The 20,287-nt window shown below is 41.6% G+C and overlaps 1 protein-coding gene across 1 annotated transcript in view; it reads right to left on the bottom strand.

Annotated features, from left to right (window-relative positions):
- Positions 1-1,423: 1,423 nt before the first annotated feature.
- The window catches only part of AGO2 (argonaute RISC catalytic component 2), a 44,442-nt gene continuing 25,578 nt past the window's right edge, over positions 1,424-20,287 (bottom strand). The window contains exons 10-19 of the mRNA XM_089654624.1: positions 18,700-18,822; positions 15,236-15,369; positions 14,143-14,327; positions 11,733-11,892; positions 11,505-11,595; positions 10,084-10,278; positions 9,854-9,988; positions 9,642-9,743; positions 7,059-7,258; positions 1,424-3,740 (exon numbers count right to left, since the gene is read on the bottom strand). Of these exons, the coding sequence (XP_089510750.1) occupies positions 3,632-3,740; positions 7,059-7,258; positions 9,642-9,743; positions 9,854-9,988; positions 10,084-10,278; positions 11,505-11,595; positions 11,733-11,892; positions 14,143-14,327; positions 15,236-15,369; positions 18,700-18,822 (1,434 nt within the window). The 3' untranslated portion in view covers positions 1,424-3,631. The remainder of the gene's footprint in view (positions 3,741-7,058; positions 7,259-9,641; positions 9,744-9,853; positions 9,989-10,083; positions 10,279-11,504; positions 11,596-11,732; positions 11,893-14,142; positions 14,328-15,235; positions 15,370-18,699; positions 18,823-20,287) is intronic.

Below are 20,287 nucleotides of genomic sequence, written 5' to 3' on the forward strand. Positions count from 1 at the left end.
TTGCCAACGATCGCTCTAGGGAGCCTGCTGTTATGTTGTCATTATCAAACCAATCATTTCACAATTACAAAAATATAGGGAGTTAAGGCTCAAACAGCTGGACAATTAACACAACAGGTAGCAGTTAAAAAATATAGTAAAACAGACCCTTGTAACAGCATTTTGATAAGTTTTTAAAGGATATTGCTTAAAATTAATCACAGGTCACTCTTTTTTTTTGCACAATTGCATATTCAATAAAGCACAAAAGGAAAAGTTGCATATAAATATCATTGCAGTATGAAAAAGGGATAAGAAAGCCCCAACCCCACTCAAGACATCACAAAAGACTGCAAAACACAGTGGACAATCTTCACCGATTAATAGGCTCAATTATGAAGCATTGGAAAAAAAAACATGGTGCATAGAACAGGATGACCCTCTAAGGAGATGCCGCTACCCCTCCCCCCCTCCAAATTTTTTTTTAGCAAGTCCCTTAAAAAATTGCATCATACTCCGTGTCCTACCTTCATCCATTAAAACACAGCAGCCACCATTATGCATGCCAAAGACGGGTCGTTTATCGGCCGAATTTCTGTCCGCACGAAAAATCGGCCGATAATCACGATGTTAGTGGGGCCAGTCCGTCGGCCGTTTTTCGCGGATCTTCTCATTTATTTTTATCGGTCATGTTGGAAAATTACTGCCAGCAACTACCGATTTTTCGTTTATCGGCTGAAAATTCGGCCGATAAACGACCAGTCTATGGCCTGCCTTAGTCACTCAGGAGTGTCAGATGTGTTTCCCCTGCTGTATGCTGTGGTTCTTTCCATTGACCCCTACCATCACAGCTGTGACCTGCAGTAATAAAGGGGCTGGAGGGTGAAACCACAGCACGCAACAGGGGACACAGGCATACAACACCACTGAAACTGCGCAATGCTAAAAACCTGACAGAGACTGCAGCATTTCAACAGTTAAAGACAGGAAACACTGGGAATCAAGTATGATATGATACCTCTTTTCTTCAGGAACTCACTATTACACATTTTTCTGGCAGGATGACAGCATCCTTTTAAAATTCCTCTAATTTATTTGCCCTTGCTGTGAGCACCAATTTGTTGCTATAAAAGTGCCACTATGGAAACATGATTAAAGTATTTAAACCCCCCCCAAAAAAAAATCAAAAACGTGGTGGCTGAATACGTTTATCCAGGCTTTTTTCACTCGGTGATCCTTCCAGTAAAACACTTTGTGTCCTGAATGCCAGCGCTGGATCACTCACCAATGCCTCTATGAAAGTGCAATGCTTTCAAAAACCAGGACACAAAGTGCATTGAGACTAAAAAAACCCCACCATTTCTTTTCTAGTTCTATATTCCACAAAGGTATCCTGGGCAGGAAGAGAAGACTGTTTGAAACAACAATGCAGAGGGCACCATGATTCTGGCAGGACTGACTTTTTTTTTGTTTTTTCAAACAGGTATAACAAAACACTTTCAATAATATATTTAACAGCCCAAAGAAGCAAATAGAAGTTCATTGTAAGGGTTTACATACACTTTAAAATATTTGGGATATTAGAATTGGTGGAAAGTGTTTTTTTTATTGTTTGTACATATTTATCACAAATTTTATTTGTGATTTTGGTATGTGCCCACCAAATGCCAACAACCCCCACTAGCACAAAAGTTATTAGGTTCAAAATTAAAAATCCCCTCAAGAAACAAAAAAAATGAAGACATGGTCCTCACGACTACCTAAAATGTCCAACTAGAGAGCCCTGCTTTGCAGTGTTATACAAGCCATCCATGGGCAAAGTAATTCAGGAAAGTTTGCATCCATTCATTGCCGGTGGTCCTGTAGGAAGTTACTAATGCAGATTCCTACAGGTCGCATTGACAGTGCAAGGGTAGTTGGCCCAGTAAATCTAAAACACAAGGTACCTTATGAAGAAGGTTATAAAAAAATAGAAGTTTTTATTTAAAATATTTTTAGTTAAAAATGTATCTTCTCATTAAACATAGAACTCCAGTTTGAAGTAATGTTTTTATATTCCCACCTCCATCCTTCCCGTGCAGCTTTCTGCCCCTAATCGAAAATTTATCTGAAGATCTGATATATTTATCTGAAGAAAAAAAAAAAGGGGGGGGGGGGTGGTGCCATAAGAATCAATGCTTTTTTTTTCATTGGCCTTGGGAGGAGTCAGGTGGAGCCAGCCAGCGATCACTGCAGTACATGGTTAAATATTTCACCCAAAAAGTGAAAGCACACTGCTCCACAACCTTCTCATCCAGATGACACTGACTCTATGAAAGTTGTGTGCACCACAAAGAACACAGCACCACTGTTTGACACCCCCTGAAGCCCAGTGGGTAGGCCTATGATGGTTAACAGGTCTTGTAGGAAACTGGGCATCACACAGACTGGAAATGTGCCTGATGGGATGCCCTCCAAAAAAAATTTAGAGATGGAGAAAATTAAAAGCGCAACACACAGGCAGAAGGGACAGGAAAAGGCGAGGCTGGAGTTCTGGTTTCATGATGCATTAGCATGCTCTGCAATTATATTCTAGAGGGTCTTACTTTGCTCCATTACTTAACAGAAAGTTTGCACATCAAAATAGAATTCACGTCTCATAGCAGGTTTATCTGGTCTGATCATTTCCCTAAATTTGTACACAAAATTTTACATGAGCCAACTTGTATTGTAGGTTTACTGGTCCATAAAAAAAACAAACAAAAGAAAAACAAAAAACAAAATTTTGCCTAAGTACATAGAGATATGTCGATAGAAATATGATGCTCTGTGTAAATAAAATAAATAGCATTGTTAACTCACATTAATACTGCTAAAATAGAATTCTTCTGTACATTAGCTTAACCTGATTGTACTGTTTTTCATTGCCACAGACCCGTATTGGTATGCAACTTTGGACAAGTTTTGAGCCCAGCCAGCATTAAAATTAAAAAAAAAAAAAAATTGCTTTCACAGAGGTTTCTGAATGGCACACTGAAAAAAAGAAAAAAAAATCCTAACTTATTAAAAATGAATACTATGATATTCAAAAAAACTTATTCACCTTTGACCTCCACAGCTCTCTCAGATTAGTTACATACATATTTTATGCACTAGAATATTTGACACAATTTTAAGAGGAAAATAAGTTTTTGTTGTATAATAAAACATCTCAAAATCACTTAAAATATTTAAGGCTTTACAATTTGGAGAAAATGCCTTTTTCTTCAGATTTCAGGCCATGACGTTTCGTCAAACCATTCAAAATGGAACTTCCGACCGAAAAAAATGAAGAGTTTCATAGCGTTTCTTAAAAGCCCTGAGTGAACGTTTGTTCAGATTGTATTTGAAGAGGGTTATTCTGTAAACGCATATGTATTTTTACAAATCTCATTCCAAAAATATTGCAGGTTTGCAGATCGAGAGAAAAATAAAAAAAAAGAAAAAAGGGGGGGGGGGGGGGCGGGTCTGGACGGAAGGCTGGTAAGTGATCGAGGGAGAATAACGATGGGGTTGTGGGTGGTAGATTGCACTTGGATGTCACTGTAGTGCAGACTACAATACAAATAAGTGCAGCTGGTCTGGCGTGAATCCTCCTTGGTTAGTGCCTCTAAGATCTGGGAACCAGCACCAGTTAAGCAAAGTACATTGTACGCAGTGTGTCCTGGTGAACCTGAATTGCCTTAGCAAGTGCTTGGTGGTCTCTCCCGTTGCTCTGACCGGAAGTGTGGCTGCCTTCAGCGCTGCAAGACAAAATACATACTTTAGTATTAGCTCAACTATAAAAAGACGACTGCACAACGCTGCATTAACGATAGGCTGATGGGAGTAGACGGAAGCAGCAAGGAATCGAACCTCTGAAGAGGAAAACTGAACTTTTATTATGTTATTTTATTTATCTTTAAGGGGGAAGTGGTAACAGAATTCCCTTTCCTGCAGGGCTCGGAAAGGCCCAGAGTGATTTGATTAGGGTGGAAAGCACTAGAGCTAAATCCAGCACATTGCAGCAATATTTACACAGGAGATTCAATCCTTAAAAAAGGGGGCTTTTACACAGAAACTTGGATTTCAAATGCAGACAAATATTTGCATCCTACAACATCAATTTCTTTTTTGTATTACTTTTATTTTTACCTCAAAGTAATATTAAAGTGTTACTAAACCCAGGACCCTGCATCCACTATGTCGGGTCTCCCCGGACCCTGCATCCACTATGTCGGGTCTCCCCGGACCCTGCATCCACTATGTCGGGTCTCCCCGGACCCTGCATCCACTATGTCGGGTCTCCCCGGACCCTGCATCCACTATGTCGGGTCTCCCCGGACCCTGCATCCACTATGTCCTGTCTCCCCGGACCCTGCATTCACTATATCCGGTCTCCCCGGACCCTGCATTCACTATATCCGGTCTCCCCGGACCCTGCATTCACTATATCCGGTCTCCCCGGACCCTGCATTCACTATATCCGGTCTCCCCGGACCCTGCATTCACTATATCCGGTCTCCCCGGACCCTGCATTCACTATAACCGGTCTCCCCGGACCCTGCATTCACTATAACCGGTCTCCCCGGACCCTGCATTCACTATATCCGGTCTCCCCGGACCCTGCATTCACTATATCCGGTCTCCCCGGACCCTGCATTCACTATATCCGGTCTCCCCGGACCCTGCATTCACTATATCTGGTCCCCCAAAGTACACATAACATAGACATGCTAATATTTTAATGAATAAACTGCTAAAATACCTTTTTTCATCAGCAGTTAGAGCAGTCTTAACTTCATGACAGCACTGGTTAAAGCTTGAAGCAGGTGTTTTCTTTCTTCTCTAGGACGCAAAACCCCTGACCTCTGTTTGGGCAGTACCGATTGGCCCTGTGCTGATAACATGCACCCTCCCAAGAAAAAAAAAAACCCTCTCTAGCAATACACACCAAACTGAGCATGTGGCTACAGGTTCAGTCTGTCTTATCAGGAGATAAGACATGGACATTTGAACAAGAGGAGGGGCAGAGAAGACAGGATCAAACAGCCTTTTTACACAATGCAGAAGATTAACCCCTTAGACTCCACAGTGAGTGTAACAAGCATGCTTTACTGCATATACAGACTGATTTCACTGTTGTGGGTTTAGTAACACTTTAAACCCAAAAAACAAAAATGTAATACATTGCAGCTTACTAATCCGTAATAATGGTGACAGTTTTCTTTTTGGTCTTTTCTATTATTTTCACCTGGTGATTCTACTAGTAGCACACTTGTTTTAGGGTGTCTGCACTCTGGATAGAGTAGCATCGGAGACACCTTTGGACAGAAGAATACTGAAGATAGGGAGAGGGTAGCACTAGCAGATATAGGAGGACTTGGCTAACAGATTCAATGTAACAGCAACAAGCCTTGCTCACACCATGATGCAGAGATGTTAGCTAATCTGCACATGTTCAGCAAATGCGCACACACAAAAAAAACAAAAAAGCAACAAAATAGTTCTCTATGTGCCCTGTTCACACCACAACACTAATGTCACATGCAGATTTTTTTCTGTGAAGGAATCTGCAATATGTATAAAACTCACTGAACCGTGCATGAAAACTGATGTAAACTCGCGTCTCTGCAAGTGAAGTCTGCGTAGGATTCCGATCTGTTTTTATGCACAGTGTGAACGAGGCCTTAAACAGATAAATTAGAGCTGACTATTGTAAGTTTGCCTGTCAGTGTTAAATGGTTTGTCTGAACACTGACACTTTTGCAGGAGAGCTTGGTTTGTTAAAAGAAGCTGAAATATAGACTTAAGCCTCATACATGAATCAAAATTCATTTGGTCCCAAATTCTGAATTTTGATCCATGTATGGGCAACCCTGGTTGTACACAAGTCGATCCATCAACTTGTTGGGTTTTTACAAAACGATTAGTGCTGCCTGCAACACGAATTGTATTCTGTTGGCAGGGAAGTCTCCACACCAACAGAACACAAAAGTGCTGCAGGAGGGATTCCACCATCAAAAGTGTTCACAGGACAATTAAGAAATTTTCCTTCCTTCCACCCATGCTGGAAGTTAAGAAAATGGTATAATCTATAGCCTGCCTTACTGGCAGAATGACCAGGTGAAAAAAAAAAGGAAGCCAATGCAGCTACCACATCTAAGAACAGGTATGCTGCAATATACTTTTTGTTTTTGTGTTTACAACCACTTTAAGTGAACTTTAAACTGGGCAGAGATGAATGAACTGTACCAAAATCATAATCTAAAATAAGTTATTGCATCTTAAAATATTCTGCAACTAAATTTAGATCCAGCCATTGGAAAACGGACATTTTTGTAGGAGCCAGCACATTATTTTTAGTGCAGATGGCATGTTCTATGTCAAACAAGTCTATAAACATCCCTATAACAACCCATATTCTTTACATCTAAGGAGCCTGGACATACCAGGGAAAATAAATGATTTGTCATGTTACCCAATTACCTTCTTTAAAAACGCATTGAAACAGATCGTGCACACTACATAAAGTCAAATCACTATTAGAGGTGCCATAAAATGTACTGGCCAGGCTTCCAGGTTTGCTAGTAGATCCCTCTAGGACCCTGGTGCCCAACATTTGGCCATAGTCTGCGCTGTGTTTACCCCGAAATCTCTTCAATAATCTCCAGTTGCCAATAAATACTTTGGATGTTCTGGATGACATTTGGTTTTACTGTGTGAGCTTCAAACACTTGGGTCATTAAATTAACAATTGAACCTGTGAAAAGATCACCATCATGACAGAACCGACTATATCTCCTTTTAACAAGCTAATGCTTTACGCAAGTATATTTCTTGGATGTTTTAGGATGTATTGTACCATTACTACTTTTGGATAAAAGCTTGTGTCCTACACCCACTCGAGGCCTCTCATATTTACCAAGCCGACTACCACCGCTCCAGAAAGTCAGTAGATGGGGACCCTGTATAGCAGCGGCTGAGAGTGCTGTAACAAGGCAGACTTCCCACAATATATTGTGACCAACAGGGTGGAGGACAATCCAGCAATTAACAACAGCATTCCATATAAAACATACCTGTCATGCTCTTTATCCACAAGGTGATACCGGGCTCTAAATGCGACTAAGTGTGCGTAGTAGGCAGGGGCGGGGATAGACACAGATCGAGTGCATCGGACATAAGTGTGACAGAGCTGGTAAGTGAGGATTTGCAGCTCATCGGAAGAAAACCTGTTGTCATCCCAAAGGACATGGTAATGGGAGGGCCTGCTTGTTCCCTGAAAAAGTAACAGGAATGTGAAACAACTATTGTAAAAGCATAGCGTATATTTAAAAAAAAAACAAACTATTGATCCATTCTGTACTTCAAGCATACCATACATTTAGATATACAGGGACGAAGAAATAAAAAAAAAAAAAAAAAAAAAAAAAAAAAAGACAAAAATACAAGTGTCTTGCCTATTATCCACCAATGGATTAGCCACTATAAAAGCAACAAAAAAGGTCTTCGTTTTCTCTCTGGTTAGAATGGGGAGCAAAAACAAACAGTTGAAGTGGTAAAGAACTCAAAATGCTTAAAAACCACTGACGGGCAGAGTTTTTACACCAGAAGAGACCCTAGTGGTCTCTTGTCATAAATGTCTTCCCATGTGTCAGTGGTAAAGTGATCTGATCAGACCAAATTTACGGCACCATCTGTAGATGGCAATTGGCACTGTGTGTGGGTGTGTGCGAGACTTCCATTTTACTCCTTTCAGCCTGATGTAATAGACTAGATTCTGATTATATCAACAACACATTCATGCAGTTCTGTCCTTCCTCATTTCTTAAAGCAGGAATTGGCAAAGCTGGGATCTTTTGTTTTTTGGAGAGGTGGGTGGGCCGTCTCATTCATGTGTTGCCAAGAGAAAAGAAGAGACTGGTGGGCAGAGACACTTCTGAGTGACACAAAAAATTGTCACACTAAAGTCTATATTCAAGCACCTCCCCAACTCCTTGGTCTCCATCAGAAAGCTTAGAGGCCAAGGAGGAGAAATGTGAAAACCACTTTTTTTTTTAATTTATTTTTTATTTAACAAGACTGCATAACGAGCACAAGGGTAGTGTCAGAAGGAGTAAAATGATAGAAGTAATCTGGGGTTGGTTAAAAAAAACAAAAAACAAAAACCAGGAAACTGACAGACCAACATGTGCAAAAAATGCATCCCATAATACTGTCCAGTTGTCAGTCACTGAGCGCATTCTACTTACCATGTAAAGGAAACATCTTATAAAGGTCAATGGTTCACGCACACTTAATTGCCTAAAGTTTTGGCCGCCTGCCTTTACACGCACATGAACTTTAATGGCCTCCCAGTCTTAGTCCGTAGGGTTCAATATTGAGTTGGCCCCGCCCTTTGCAGCTATAACAGCTTCAACTCTTCTGGGAAGGCCGTCCACAAGGTTTAGGAGGGTGTCTATGGGAAGGTTGGACCATTCTTCCAGAAGCACATTTGTCAGGTCAGGCACTGATGTCGGGGGAGGAGGCCTGGCTCACAGTCTCCGCTCTAATTCATCCCAAAGGTGTTCTATGGGGTTGAGGTCAGGACTCTGTGCAGGCCAGTCAAGTTCCTCCACCCCAAACTGGCTCCTCCATGTCTGTATGGACCTTGCTTTGTGCACTGGTGTGCAGTCATGTTGGAAAAGGAAAGGGACATCCCTAAACTCTTCCCACAAAGTTGGGAGCATGAAATAGTACAAAACATCTTGGTATGCTGACACCCTAAGAGTTCCCTTCACTGGAACTAGGGGGCCAAGCCCAACCCCTGAAAAACCACCCCACAACATAATTCCTCCCCCCCCCCTCCTCCACCAAACTTTACACTTGGCCCAATGCAGTCAGGCAAGTACCGTTCTCCTGGCAACCGCCAGACACGTCTACTGGATTGCCAGACAGAAGTGTGATTGGTCACTCCAGAGAACACATCTACTCTGCTCTAGAGTCCAGTGGTGCCGTGCTTTACGCCACAGCATCCGATGCTTTGCATTGCACTTGGTGATGGAAGGCTTGGATACAGCTGCTTGGCCATGGAAACCCATTTCAGGAAGCTCTCTACGCACTGTTGTGCTAATCTGAAGGCCACATGAAGTTTGGAGGTCTTTAGACAGTTGGCGACTTCTGTGCATATCAGCATGCGTTGACACCGCTCTATGATTTATTGTGGTTAAGTTGCTGCTGTTCTGCGCACTGTGCGCTTCAGCATGCGCTGACCCCACTCTGTCATGTGACGTGGCCTACCACTTGGTGGCTGAGTTGCTGTTGTTCCCAGTTGCTTCCACTTTGTTATAATCCCAGAGCGTGGAATATTTAGTAGCCAGGAAATGTCACGGATGGACTTATTGCACAGGTGACAACCTATCACAGGACCACGCTTTGAGTCACTGAGCTCCTGAGAGTGACCAATTCTTTCACAAATGTTAGTAGAAGCAGTCTGCATGCCTAGGGGCTTGATTTTTCTAAACCTGTGGCCACTGAGGTGATTGGAACACCTGAATCCAATGGATTTGGAGGGGTGCCCAGTACTTTTGCCAAAATAGTGTATGTCCCTACATGATTGCCAATACAGCACATAATGAAAATGTAAAACTTTATACCACCATACAGCAATATGTAAACCATACCTGAATACCAGCATGGCTGCACAGGTAAAAATCAAACTCTGATGGGTGGGTGATTTTTGTGTCCACTGTTGTACCAGCTGGAATATTTCCACTCTTCCCAACCTGAAAAGGGAAAATGCAGGATAAGTGACAAGAGATATTAAGGTTCACCTTCCAACCACCTCCCTATTACAGGCACAGCCAGGGAAAGTAAACATTCAAGTTGTTCTTACCCGCTCATTCCTGTCCGTGCAAAAAAGTCGTGTGTGATGTCTTTTCTGTACGACAATGAAAGTAATGCCAGGCTGGTAATCCTTTTCCAACTTGATACAGGCCTCCCTAATTGCCAGAAGCTCATGATGTAATACCTGTTTTATATACACAAGGTAAAAGAAATCAGATAACAGTGACTTTGTTTTGACCATCTTCCTCTGCTCTTTTCTATCCAGAAGATACATCCTACCTGCTGGAACTGTCCTTCAGAAACCCCATCCCTGTAGAAAATGATCCTTGTGGGCTTGAAACGCGTTGACTTGTAGAATTGGATAAGCAGTTCTCGGACCATGGCAGCCAAGTCTTGGATGATCTCCTGACGGTGTTGTTGTACTCTTACGGTGGCACAATAGCGGTTTGGGTGTGCATCCATGCTACCTACAACCTGAGCAAGGATGAAAAAAAAAAAATGCACGCTTGTAACTCAGATCTCTGATCACTTGCATTATATAATAATGTGAATACCCGAACATCACACCTGCTATATGGCTGAATGTATATAGGCACCCTTCGAATGACTGAGTTCAAGTGCTTCCAGTAAAAGGTACTGTTGATGTCATAGCATACAAAAACATTTTAGAGACTTGCTAACTTCTAACCTTGCAGCAGCAGTTTGGGGACATCCCTTTATTGTTCCATCATAACTACGCCCCTGGGAACACATCCAGCTTTTGACAAATTTGGTGTGGAGGAAAACAAACCGCCTGCGTTAAGGCCTGACAATCTTTGCGGTGAATTGAAATGCAGATTATGAGGAAGGCCTGCTCCTCCAACAACATTATCTGACCTCACAAATACAGTTTTGGAAGGATTGGGCATAATTTCCCACAGACAATCCAAATTCTTGAAATAAATGCCTTTACAGTAGACTACAGCCTACAAGTACTAAAAACTGATGGGGGTTGGTCAAATACATGTCAATTGTGGACTGTTGACTTTTGTACTCTGGAGCTTCCTGGGAATTGACCTCAGCAAAACATAAAACGGAACTCCACCTAAAAGGACCAATCAAAGTGAGCAGCGCAGCGCATGCATGCAACTAGGCACCTGGCTGCGAAGCAGCAAGCTGTCACAGCCGTGTGTCCACAGCCAAGATGCCAGCATCGGGGACCAAAGACAAAACACGATGCCCCCTCGGGTGAGCACACTGCTGGATCCGGGGACAGGTAAGTGTGTTTATTAAAAGTCAACAGCTAAAGTTTTTGTCGCTGCTGACTTAATTTCTACAAAAACGACTAGAGCGCCACACGCAACTTTCATAAGGGTGGAAGGAAAAAACAAAAACTTCCAACTGCTATTGTACCTAAAGATCTTCAATCTGCGCAACACAATGCACCTATACTTTCTAGGAGGTTGGGGGCTGTCTGATGTCCTCAACACCTACATTCAAGAGACAAGAAAAAAGCTAAACAAAATAGCTGCCTCTGCTCTACACGCAGTGGAAGAATGCACACCGAATCTCTCTAGCTATGGATGCTTTTGCTTGGTTTTTATGGGATAACTGGACAATGAGATAAATCTACATGTACATGGAGTGGTTTGTGTCTGTGACCAACAACACAAATACAAAAACTGTTTACTATAAAATGTGTAAAAAGTCCAGTAACTTACTGCTGCAATCGATGGCTTTTTTCCATCCCCTGCAGGAGGATGAGTAACATCTGCTCCAAGGAATATAACCGGCTGCTGAAAGACTGGAGGCCTGAGAGGAAAAAAAATGGCGATGTTTTTTATGTATTCATCATAACTTAGATACTCAAAATCCTGCATATAAAGTATCAACTACAAATCATAAGGACGTTGGACATATAACGACTGTTTTCTTTGGCAGTATCTTACCTGCCCTGGGGTAACAGTATGTTATTAACGCCTCCTAACTTGACATTGATCTTCAGGCAGAGGTTTGACAGTGTCTGCGGAGTAGTCCTCTGTACATTTTTCATCTGCACACACTGCGTCGCCATGCCCAGCACAGTGTCTCCCACACGTTTTACCTCCGCTAAACAAAAAATAAACAAAACATTTTTAAAAACTGTGTGAAGATATCGATTCTCACTGAACAGTCAACTAGTCACTGAAGGATATCACTGTTATAGCTGTTGGTAATTTATATTAATCTATTTATATCCTCTGGTCAGATATAGAACAGCCAGGAAAAAAGAAAATATTGTGTTCTACTTCCTGCAGTGCTACACAATGGTTGTGCTTTAATGCTCTGCGTCACAACGCAAATCTAAGAGGCTGGAAACCCATTTAAAAAATGTGATCTGAGTGCAGATGAAACATTATCTTAAGAGTCTGGGTAAGAGACAGACAGACAGAATGACCACTGACAGGTGAACTGAACATGGATTATCTCATTCTACCTGAAAGTGGGTGAGAAATTTTAGGCAGCAAGTGAACATATTGTCCCCAAAGTTGATGTTTTAAAAGTGGGAAAAAAAAAAAAATGGGCAAGCGTAAAGATTTGAGGGACTCTGACCAGGGCCAAATAGATGACTGTGTCAATGCAACACCAAAGCTGCAGCTTTTGTGGGATGTTACCGGTCTGTGGTCCGGACCGATCAAAAGTGGTCCAAGGAAAGAAAAATCAGGGAACTGGTGACAGGGTCATGAGTGGCCAATGCTCTTTGATGCACGTGAGTAATGAAGGCTGGCCCATGTAGTCCAATAGAAAAGCTACTGTAGCTAAAACTGCTGAAAGAGTTAATGCTGGTTCCGATAGAAAGGTGTCGGAACCCAGAGCATTCCAGTTTGTTGTGTATGGGGCTGCGTAGCCACAGACCAGTCAGGGTGTCTATTCTGACTTATGTCCACAGGCAAATGTGTCTACAAATGACACATGAGCATCAGAACTGGACCATGGAAGAAAGTGTCTAAGGTGTTGGCTTGGCCTCCAAGTTCTCCAGATATCAATCCAATACAGCATCTGTGAGATGTGCTGGAAAAGCAAGTTTCCTACCTATACTGCATGACCAGCTCTCTACTTTGCCTTCTAACTCTTCACCCTGTATTCAAAGACCAGTTGTGATGGCACTCCTGACCAAATAAAACACTGTATGTATGGATAGTAAATGCAATGTGTTTTAGTCGGCAAGCAAAAAGATGTATGCCAGCACGCCTGCTTAACCACTTGCCTACCGGGCACTTCTACCCCCCTTCCTGCCCAGGCCAATTTTCAACTTTCAGCGCTGCCGCACTTTGAATGACAATTGTGCAGTCATGCAACACTGTACCTATATGAATTTATAATTTTTTCCCCACACAAAATAGAGCTGGTGGTATTTAAGCACCACTGGGGGTTTTATTTTTTGTGCTATAAACAAAACAAGAAAAAAACATTTGAAAGAAAAAAGAAAAGTATTTCTTTGTTTCTATTATAAAATTTTGCAAACAGGTAATTTTTCTCCTTCGCTGATGTGCGTTGAGGCGGCACTGATGGTTAGCACTGCAGGGCACAGGTGTGCACTGATCATCAGGGTACTAATAAGTGCCCTGATTGGCAATTGTCAGAAGTTATCTGCACTGATCGTTATTAGCATTACTTTCCTCACGCTGTGACAGCGTGATGAAAGTGCAGCCGATAACCGGCAGCTGTATTTACTCAGTGATCTGCTGTGTCATTGGACACAGCTGATCACGTGGTAAAAGGTCGCTGTGATTGGCCGTTTACCATATCACGTGATCAGCTGCGTCCGTAGGACACATTGATCACTGGCAGCGCACCGCTGGGTGTGCGTAGAGGACGTGTTCTGGAATGACGTCCATAGACGCCATCCCAGAACTAGATAACCGCACTGTAGCCGTCTTTTGGCTATAGCACGGTAGGGAAGAGGCTGGTGTACAAGCAATGTGCATCCACAACTGAATTCCCTCTTTTTAGTATTCTATTATGTTGCTGTTAAACTCTAAGGGTTACCAAGATGTGGGTTGAAATTGGAGAGAGATGAACCAAAAAAGGTGGTGTCAGTTTTTTGTACTTTCATGATTTATAACCAACAGCTATTCATTATATAGTTTTGCAAAATCTCCAGAGTAGACACAAACCAGAATGACAGACAAATCACGGTAGAATATGAATTCAAATGTGCGACGTGGCCCGGTGATCTGCACCAATTAAATATCACTTTGGGTAAACTGAACCTTTAACTAGGAAATGCAAGTTTTGCATACAGACTTTGCTTGGGATTTCCTATGCCATGTCAGAGGCAGGCCAAGACAAAAGTGGATGAGGCAAGCATGGACTTACCATATACAGGGGTCTTCCCAGGGAGAATTACAACAATCAGCTGTAAGCCAGTATAGGTGTTCTTCAGATGCCTGAACATGGGCTCCACGCTATCTGCCCCTTGGGCGTATTTGCAAAAACATGGCTGCCCCTGAATGGGCATTCCCGCATCACGGGAGATCTTACGCAACTGTTCAGTGAACGTTCTAAAGAAATAGAAAATGTTTTATGAAAAGTGGTATGCAAAAAGGAAAAACCAGTACACCAAGCAACAAAATTACCAGAAGATTAACTGGAAAGTCACCCTATGTTCACATCTGTGCAGGTGATGCTGCTGCAGATCCGCACAAAAGTCCGTGCAGCTGCACCACCCCCCACAGAGGAATGCGGGCCCGTGCCTTAGTTCTAACGGCACGCCGCCCTAACTGGAAAACACAACCGTACTGGGAACTGAGGTTCCCATGCGGGCTGCGCTTTCCAAACAAGTGCAGGGACTTCTTCCCTACATGTCACGGGAGTCCATTCAAATGAATGAGCTCTCGTGGCCGTGCAAAACGCAGCCCGCACATATGTGAACCGGGTTCAGGCTTTAAAAATTTCTCTGTATTGTAAACTGTTTTGACTATTGAATTTATCCTAAATTGAGGTTAAATTTTTACTCGTTAAAATAAACCCCAGGCAGTTTTAATATATAAATTACAAATAATTAAATAAGCACCTCAGTCTGCAATACTCCCCTTCAAATGGGGAACTGTCCCCTGGAGTACCTCCTCTTTGCTACAAGATGTTCCCCAGTCTCCTGAGTTGAATTACACCCAGTGTCACTAAACCTGGATAACCGAGTACATACTGTGAGTACAGGGCATCATGGCCCCATCTTGACGGGGGTTACCAAAAGACCTTCCATTCAGTAATTTCAGCATTCACCTCTGCATCAGTGAGGACCGCACAAAACCAGAGAAGAGGTGAGAAGGTAGAGGACCCTACTGTATCAAATGACCATCCTGGAAACTTTGGGAAGGTTATTTAAAAACAAGCCAGTGTTGGTGTGGACTAAAGACCGGTTTTTGGCTTTGACAACCATAAGGCATACAGGAGGAGAACAAAGACTTACTTGAGGTGAAGTTCTGTACATTGTCGCTGAGGAGCAAAGCAAGCTATCGCCCACACTTTAATTTCAATGCCAGTGTGGAACTGTTTGTTCCTCATATCCCAAACACCTTGGACAGGGGTGGCAATGGCCTTATTCTGAAAAAGAAAACAGAAAATCCTGATTTGCTTCGAAGAGAATAACCACCAAGCACAACCAAGCTCCCATTCCCAACCTTGTTTCACAGCCACAGCACTACAAATCCAGCGCATAAACTATACAAATAGATAAAAACTTCTTCAAAATGTCTTCCCCCAACCTTAGAGTTGTCAACGACCACCAAAATAGAGTAAATCAATTGGAACATTAGATGTGTTTTTAGGATGGTTTTACACTGCTGTGTTTTGGCCACAGCAAAGGTGTATCAGCGGTTTTCATGCGGTTTATCCGCTGTTTCCCATTGACTCTTAGATTGTGCATTTTTGGTGCATTTTATGAAAGCGCACCAAGCATGCTGCATCTTTGCTGCATCAGAAAATGCGCAAACTAACAAATTCTATGGGAATCCCGTGGGTTAACCACAAAAATAAAAATTCTCTGATACACCTGTGCTGTGGCTAAACTGCTGCACAGCAGTGCGAAATTGGCCCTAATACTATCCAGACTCATTTAACATCATAATTGGGGCATTTTACAAATCCCCTTGTTTACATGCAACCTGGGACTTTTGCACAGATGGTCTGCGTTCAGGAAGATACTTAATGGTCAAATACTAAAGAGGAACAGACAATGCAGTCCGTCATAACACTGAAAGTGCACCAGGTGGTTATAATGAACCAGACACTCCCATGTAGGAATCAGTCTGGGAAGGACAAGTTAAACAATTCCCATTGGCAGTAACTGTATGAAGCTCTTGCCTGAAATTAAAAAGGTCTATATCAGACATGGCAAGCTGGTTTCTTTTTTTCTGGCCCCACGCAGCCAGTAAAAAAAAAATAAAATTATATATATATATATATATATATATATATATATATATATATATATATATATATATATATATATATATATATATATATATATAAATAAAACAATCCTAATGTGCTTCCAGCTATGATGCAGCTGATAAGTTTCACTTCCTTACTTGATTCTGCAGCTAAATACTTTCATGAAAATGCTTTACGGAACCCCTTTTTCTTGGATAAAATGTTGTAAGTTGTAATTTTTACAATAAAAGCTCATGAATATGGCTGCAAAATAGACTGCATTCACATATGTAACTAATCTGAACGCAGCTATACGTTAGATTTTAGAGCGGTTCATGGGCTCTATAGCATATTTAACCATTTGAAGACTGCCCTATAGCAGTTTCATTGCTACAGGCAGTACTGAGCAAAATCTTGTATATTTATACATGATTTTGCACTATCGCCACAGGGGACGTGCGTGTGCACCACCAGTGACTTGCTTCTGCTGTGAACACTCACAGCAGAAGCCAATCTGCGAGTGCCGGTGAACAGATTTACGCCGGCACCCGACGATCGTCAAGCAGGAGAAATAATAGAGCTTTGCCTATGTAAACAAGGCAGAGCTCTGTTCTGACAGATGGGGAAGGTGAAGGATCGTGTGTCCCTGCAAAGCTGGGAACAGGATCCTTCACTTATCCTAGTACAACCACCACCTAGTGTACACCAAACACATAGCTAGGGCACGCATTTAACCCTTTGATTGCTGTAGATGTTAACCCCTTCCTAACCAGTGTCACTACAACGTCAGTGCATGTTTTTAGTACGGATTACTGTATTAGTGTCACTGGTTCACATAAAATGTCAGTTTAAAAATGTCCGCCACAATATCGCAGTGCCGCTATAAGTCGCTGATTGCCGCGATTGCTAGCATAAAATAAAAATTCCAGTATATGTCCCATAGTTTGTAGATGCTATAACTTTTGCTCAAACTAATCAATATACACTTATTAGGATTTTTTTTAACCAAAAATATGCATCAGAATACATTTTGGCCTAAATTTATATTTAATTATTTTTATTGGATAGGTTTTATAGAAAAAAATTGTGTTTTTTTCCAAGATTGTCAGTGTTTTTTTTTTATATACTGCACAAAGTAAAAACTGCAGAGGTGATCAAATACCACAAAAATGTCTATTTGTAGGGAAAAAAGGACATAAATTTCATCTATGTACAGCGTTGCATGACTGCGCAATTGTTAAAGTAACGTAGCCCCATATCACAAAAAGATGGCATGGTCAGGAAGGGGGATCTTCCAGGAGGGAAGGGCGATTAAGAAAAAAAAAAAATTATATAGGTTTACAGTTTTTCATATAGACCTTTTTTTGCATGCATGTCAACACTTTTACTGTTTCCTGCAAACAGTGTTTACTGTAAATGCACACTAATGGTGTGGAATACCAAAAGGATGTTAGGCACTATCTCCATCCTAGCATCCAAGATGCCCACTGCATCCTCATTCACGCTGTACGTGTGTTCATGTAAGCACAAACATAACATGCGTACAACGTATGAAGATTTTATGTAGGATCTTGCTGCCTGCCATGTGTACGAGCTTACATTTTAAAGTTTTTTATTTTTTAATGAAATGGGTGTGACTCTCCGTAGGAGGAATGCAACCCCCCCCCAAAAGATTTAGTCCTCTTGATTAGGCTCACTTTTCCCATCAGACTGACATGCCTGGTCTAAACAACTTAACTAAGCAGTTATCAGTTCAAACACAACACACTTTAAACTGTGGTTACGGGTGTGTTTTACATCAGTGTGATTGAGAAACTTAAATCTCCAGTGATGGAATTCTGTTGGTATAAATTTTATAAGGCCTAGTACACAGGAAGACAGACTCATACAGCTGACCTTCCAAAATAGTGCATTTCTGGATCATGTTCCCCACTAAGCAAGTGCTTTGTCTCTACAAGGCAAATTGACAGGTTCACCTAAATGCAGACCATCCCAACTGCATGTTACCATATATGTATGATATTTTGTAGTCCAGTAAAGATTAAATGGACAGGGCTGACACTGCTTGTGATTTCAGTGCAGAAAAGACCCGGGGTCATCAGATGGTAAAATTTTTCAAAAGCTAGAACAAAAAAAGTGCATGTATTGCAGAGCTAAACTGTTTTTGTTCCCCCTTATTTTGCCAAAATAAGCATTGGGCTATTAATATGACTACTCAACCATCAGTCTCATGCAATAGCATGAACTACAGATTTTCTTCTGATCATTTTAACATTTTTGCAATTAAAAACTAAGTGTCGCCACAGTTTAAAGTGATGATCCACAAAAAAAAAAAAAAATAAAATATCTATCTATCAAGCAGACACTCAGCAACAGATCAGCACAAGCATATTAAGTCACTATATGAAGCAAAGCAATGCCATGACAAGCAGCGCACAGCACAGAATAAAGATCAAGAACCATTGAGATGTCTACCAAGGGAGCATTTGGCTCTTCCCATACCCTGCCTCCGTATAGGATTGAAGGAGGTTGAAGGACTCTTCCGGTTACATCCGTCATGTCATCTTTCACCATAATACCGAACTCCCGTACAAATGGATCGGTATTAAAACTTGCACTGCGCATCTGTAAAAATGACAAAAAAATTTAAACATCACAGAGAGAAAACAAAAGAAACAAAAAAAAAAAAGGAAAAAAAGAAAAAAAAGAAAAAAAAAAAAAAAAAGGGGGGGGGGGGGGGTGTCAGGGGAAGAGGGAAAGCTCCAAGATTTAAAAAAATAATAAAAAATTGTAGATTTCAGGCAAGCATGATAAAGTTTTAAGGCATCTTTGGACGCATCTTTATGGAAACAAGCAAGCACCTCTTTGACACTGTTTACAGTTGCACAAAAGTACATGTCACCCAATGTATACGTTAGAAAAACAAATAGGAGTGGATGAGAAAAGGATAATGAACTGACAGTACCATGAGTCATAACAATCAATAATTGGGTCAGTTACATGTTTTTGGAAAAAACGTACAGTGGATTTTTAAGATTTAGAAGGCCAGTGTTGGGCTAGTGATTTTATTTCAAAGTCCAAGTGTAGATTCACAGCATAGGTACCACACTTCATGAAATAAACAAAACAATATCTCTCTTCCCATACAAGGGATAATTTGAGTTAAAGAAATAATAAAATCTTTAAAAAAAAAAAAAAACCTCTGGGCCCCTTGCAGGTTACATTTTGAGCAGCCCCATAACAGATATACTGCTACAGGGAAACACTGCTGCGCAAAATCACGTACAGTGAAGGAAATAAGTATTTGCTCCCCTGCTGATTTTGCAGGTTTGCTCACTCACAAAGAAAGGATCAGTCTGAAAATCGAATGGTAGGTGTATTATAACACAGACAGAATAGCAACAAAAAATTCAAAAGAAATGCAAGTCTAGCAAATGATGACTGATTTGCATGTTCAGGAGGGAAATAAGTATTTGATCCCCTTCACAAAACAGGACTTAGTATTTGGTGGCAAATCCCTTGTTTGCAATCACAGAGGTCAGACGTTTCCTGTAGATGGCCACCAGGATTGCACACATCTCAGGAGGGTGTTCCAGCACAACAATGATCCAAAACACACGGCCAAGGCAACAAAGGAGTGGCTCAAGTAGAAGCACATTAAGGTCCTGGAGTGGCCTAGCCAGTCTCCAGACCTTAATCTGATTGAAAATCTGTGGAGGGAAAGTTAGAGTTGCCAAATGTCAGCCACCAAACCTTGATGACTTGGAGAGGATCTGCCAAGAGAAGTGGTCCAAAATCCCTCCTGAAATGTGTGCAAACCTGGCGGCCAACTACAGGAAACATCTGACCTCTGATTGCCAAAATCAAAATCAGGAGATCAAATACTTATTTCCTTCACTGTATATATACACACACGTGATTTTGCATTTCCAGGTAGGGGGCACATGCGCCGCTCTACCCGGACCGCTGTTGGCTGCTGCATATGTCAATCACCGTGGTCCCGGCTGGGACTCTGATCATCAGCAGGGCTGAGAAGGGAGAGATCTGTGTGTAAACATCACAGATATCTATCCTGTCTGCACGGACATTC

The sequence above is a fragment of the Staurois parvus genome, unplaced genomic scaffold (genome assembly GCF_062004578.1).
Source record: "Staurois parvus isolate SC_StPar_1 unplaced genomic scaffold, SC_StPar_1.0 ptg000783l, whole genome shotgun sequence".
In the NCBI taxonomy this organism is placed as follows: Eukaryota; Metazoa; Chordata; class Amphibia; order Anura; family Ranidae; genus Staurois; species Staurois parvus.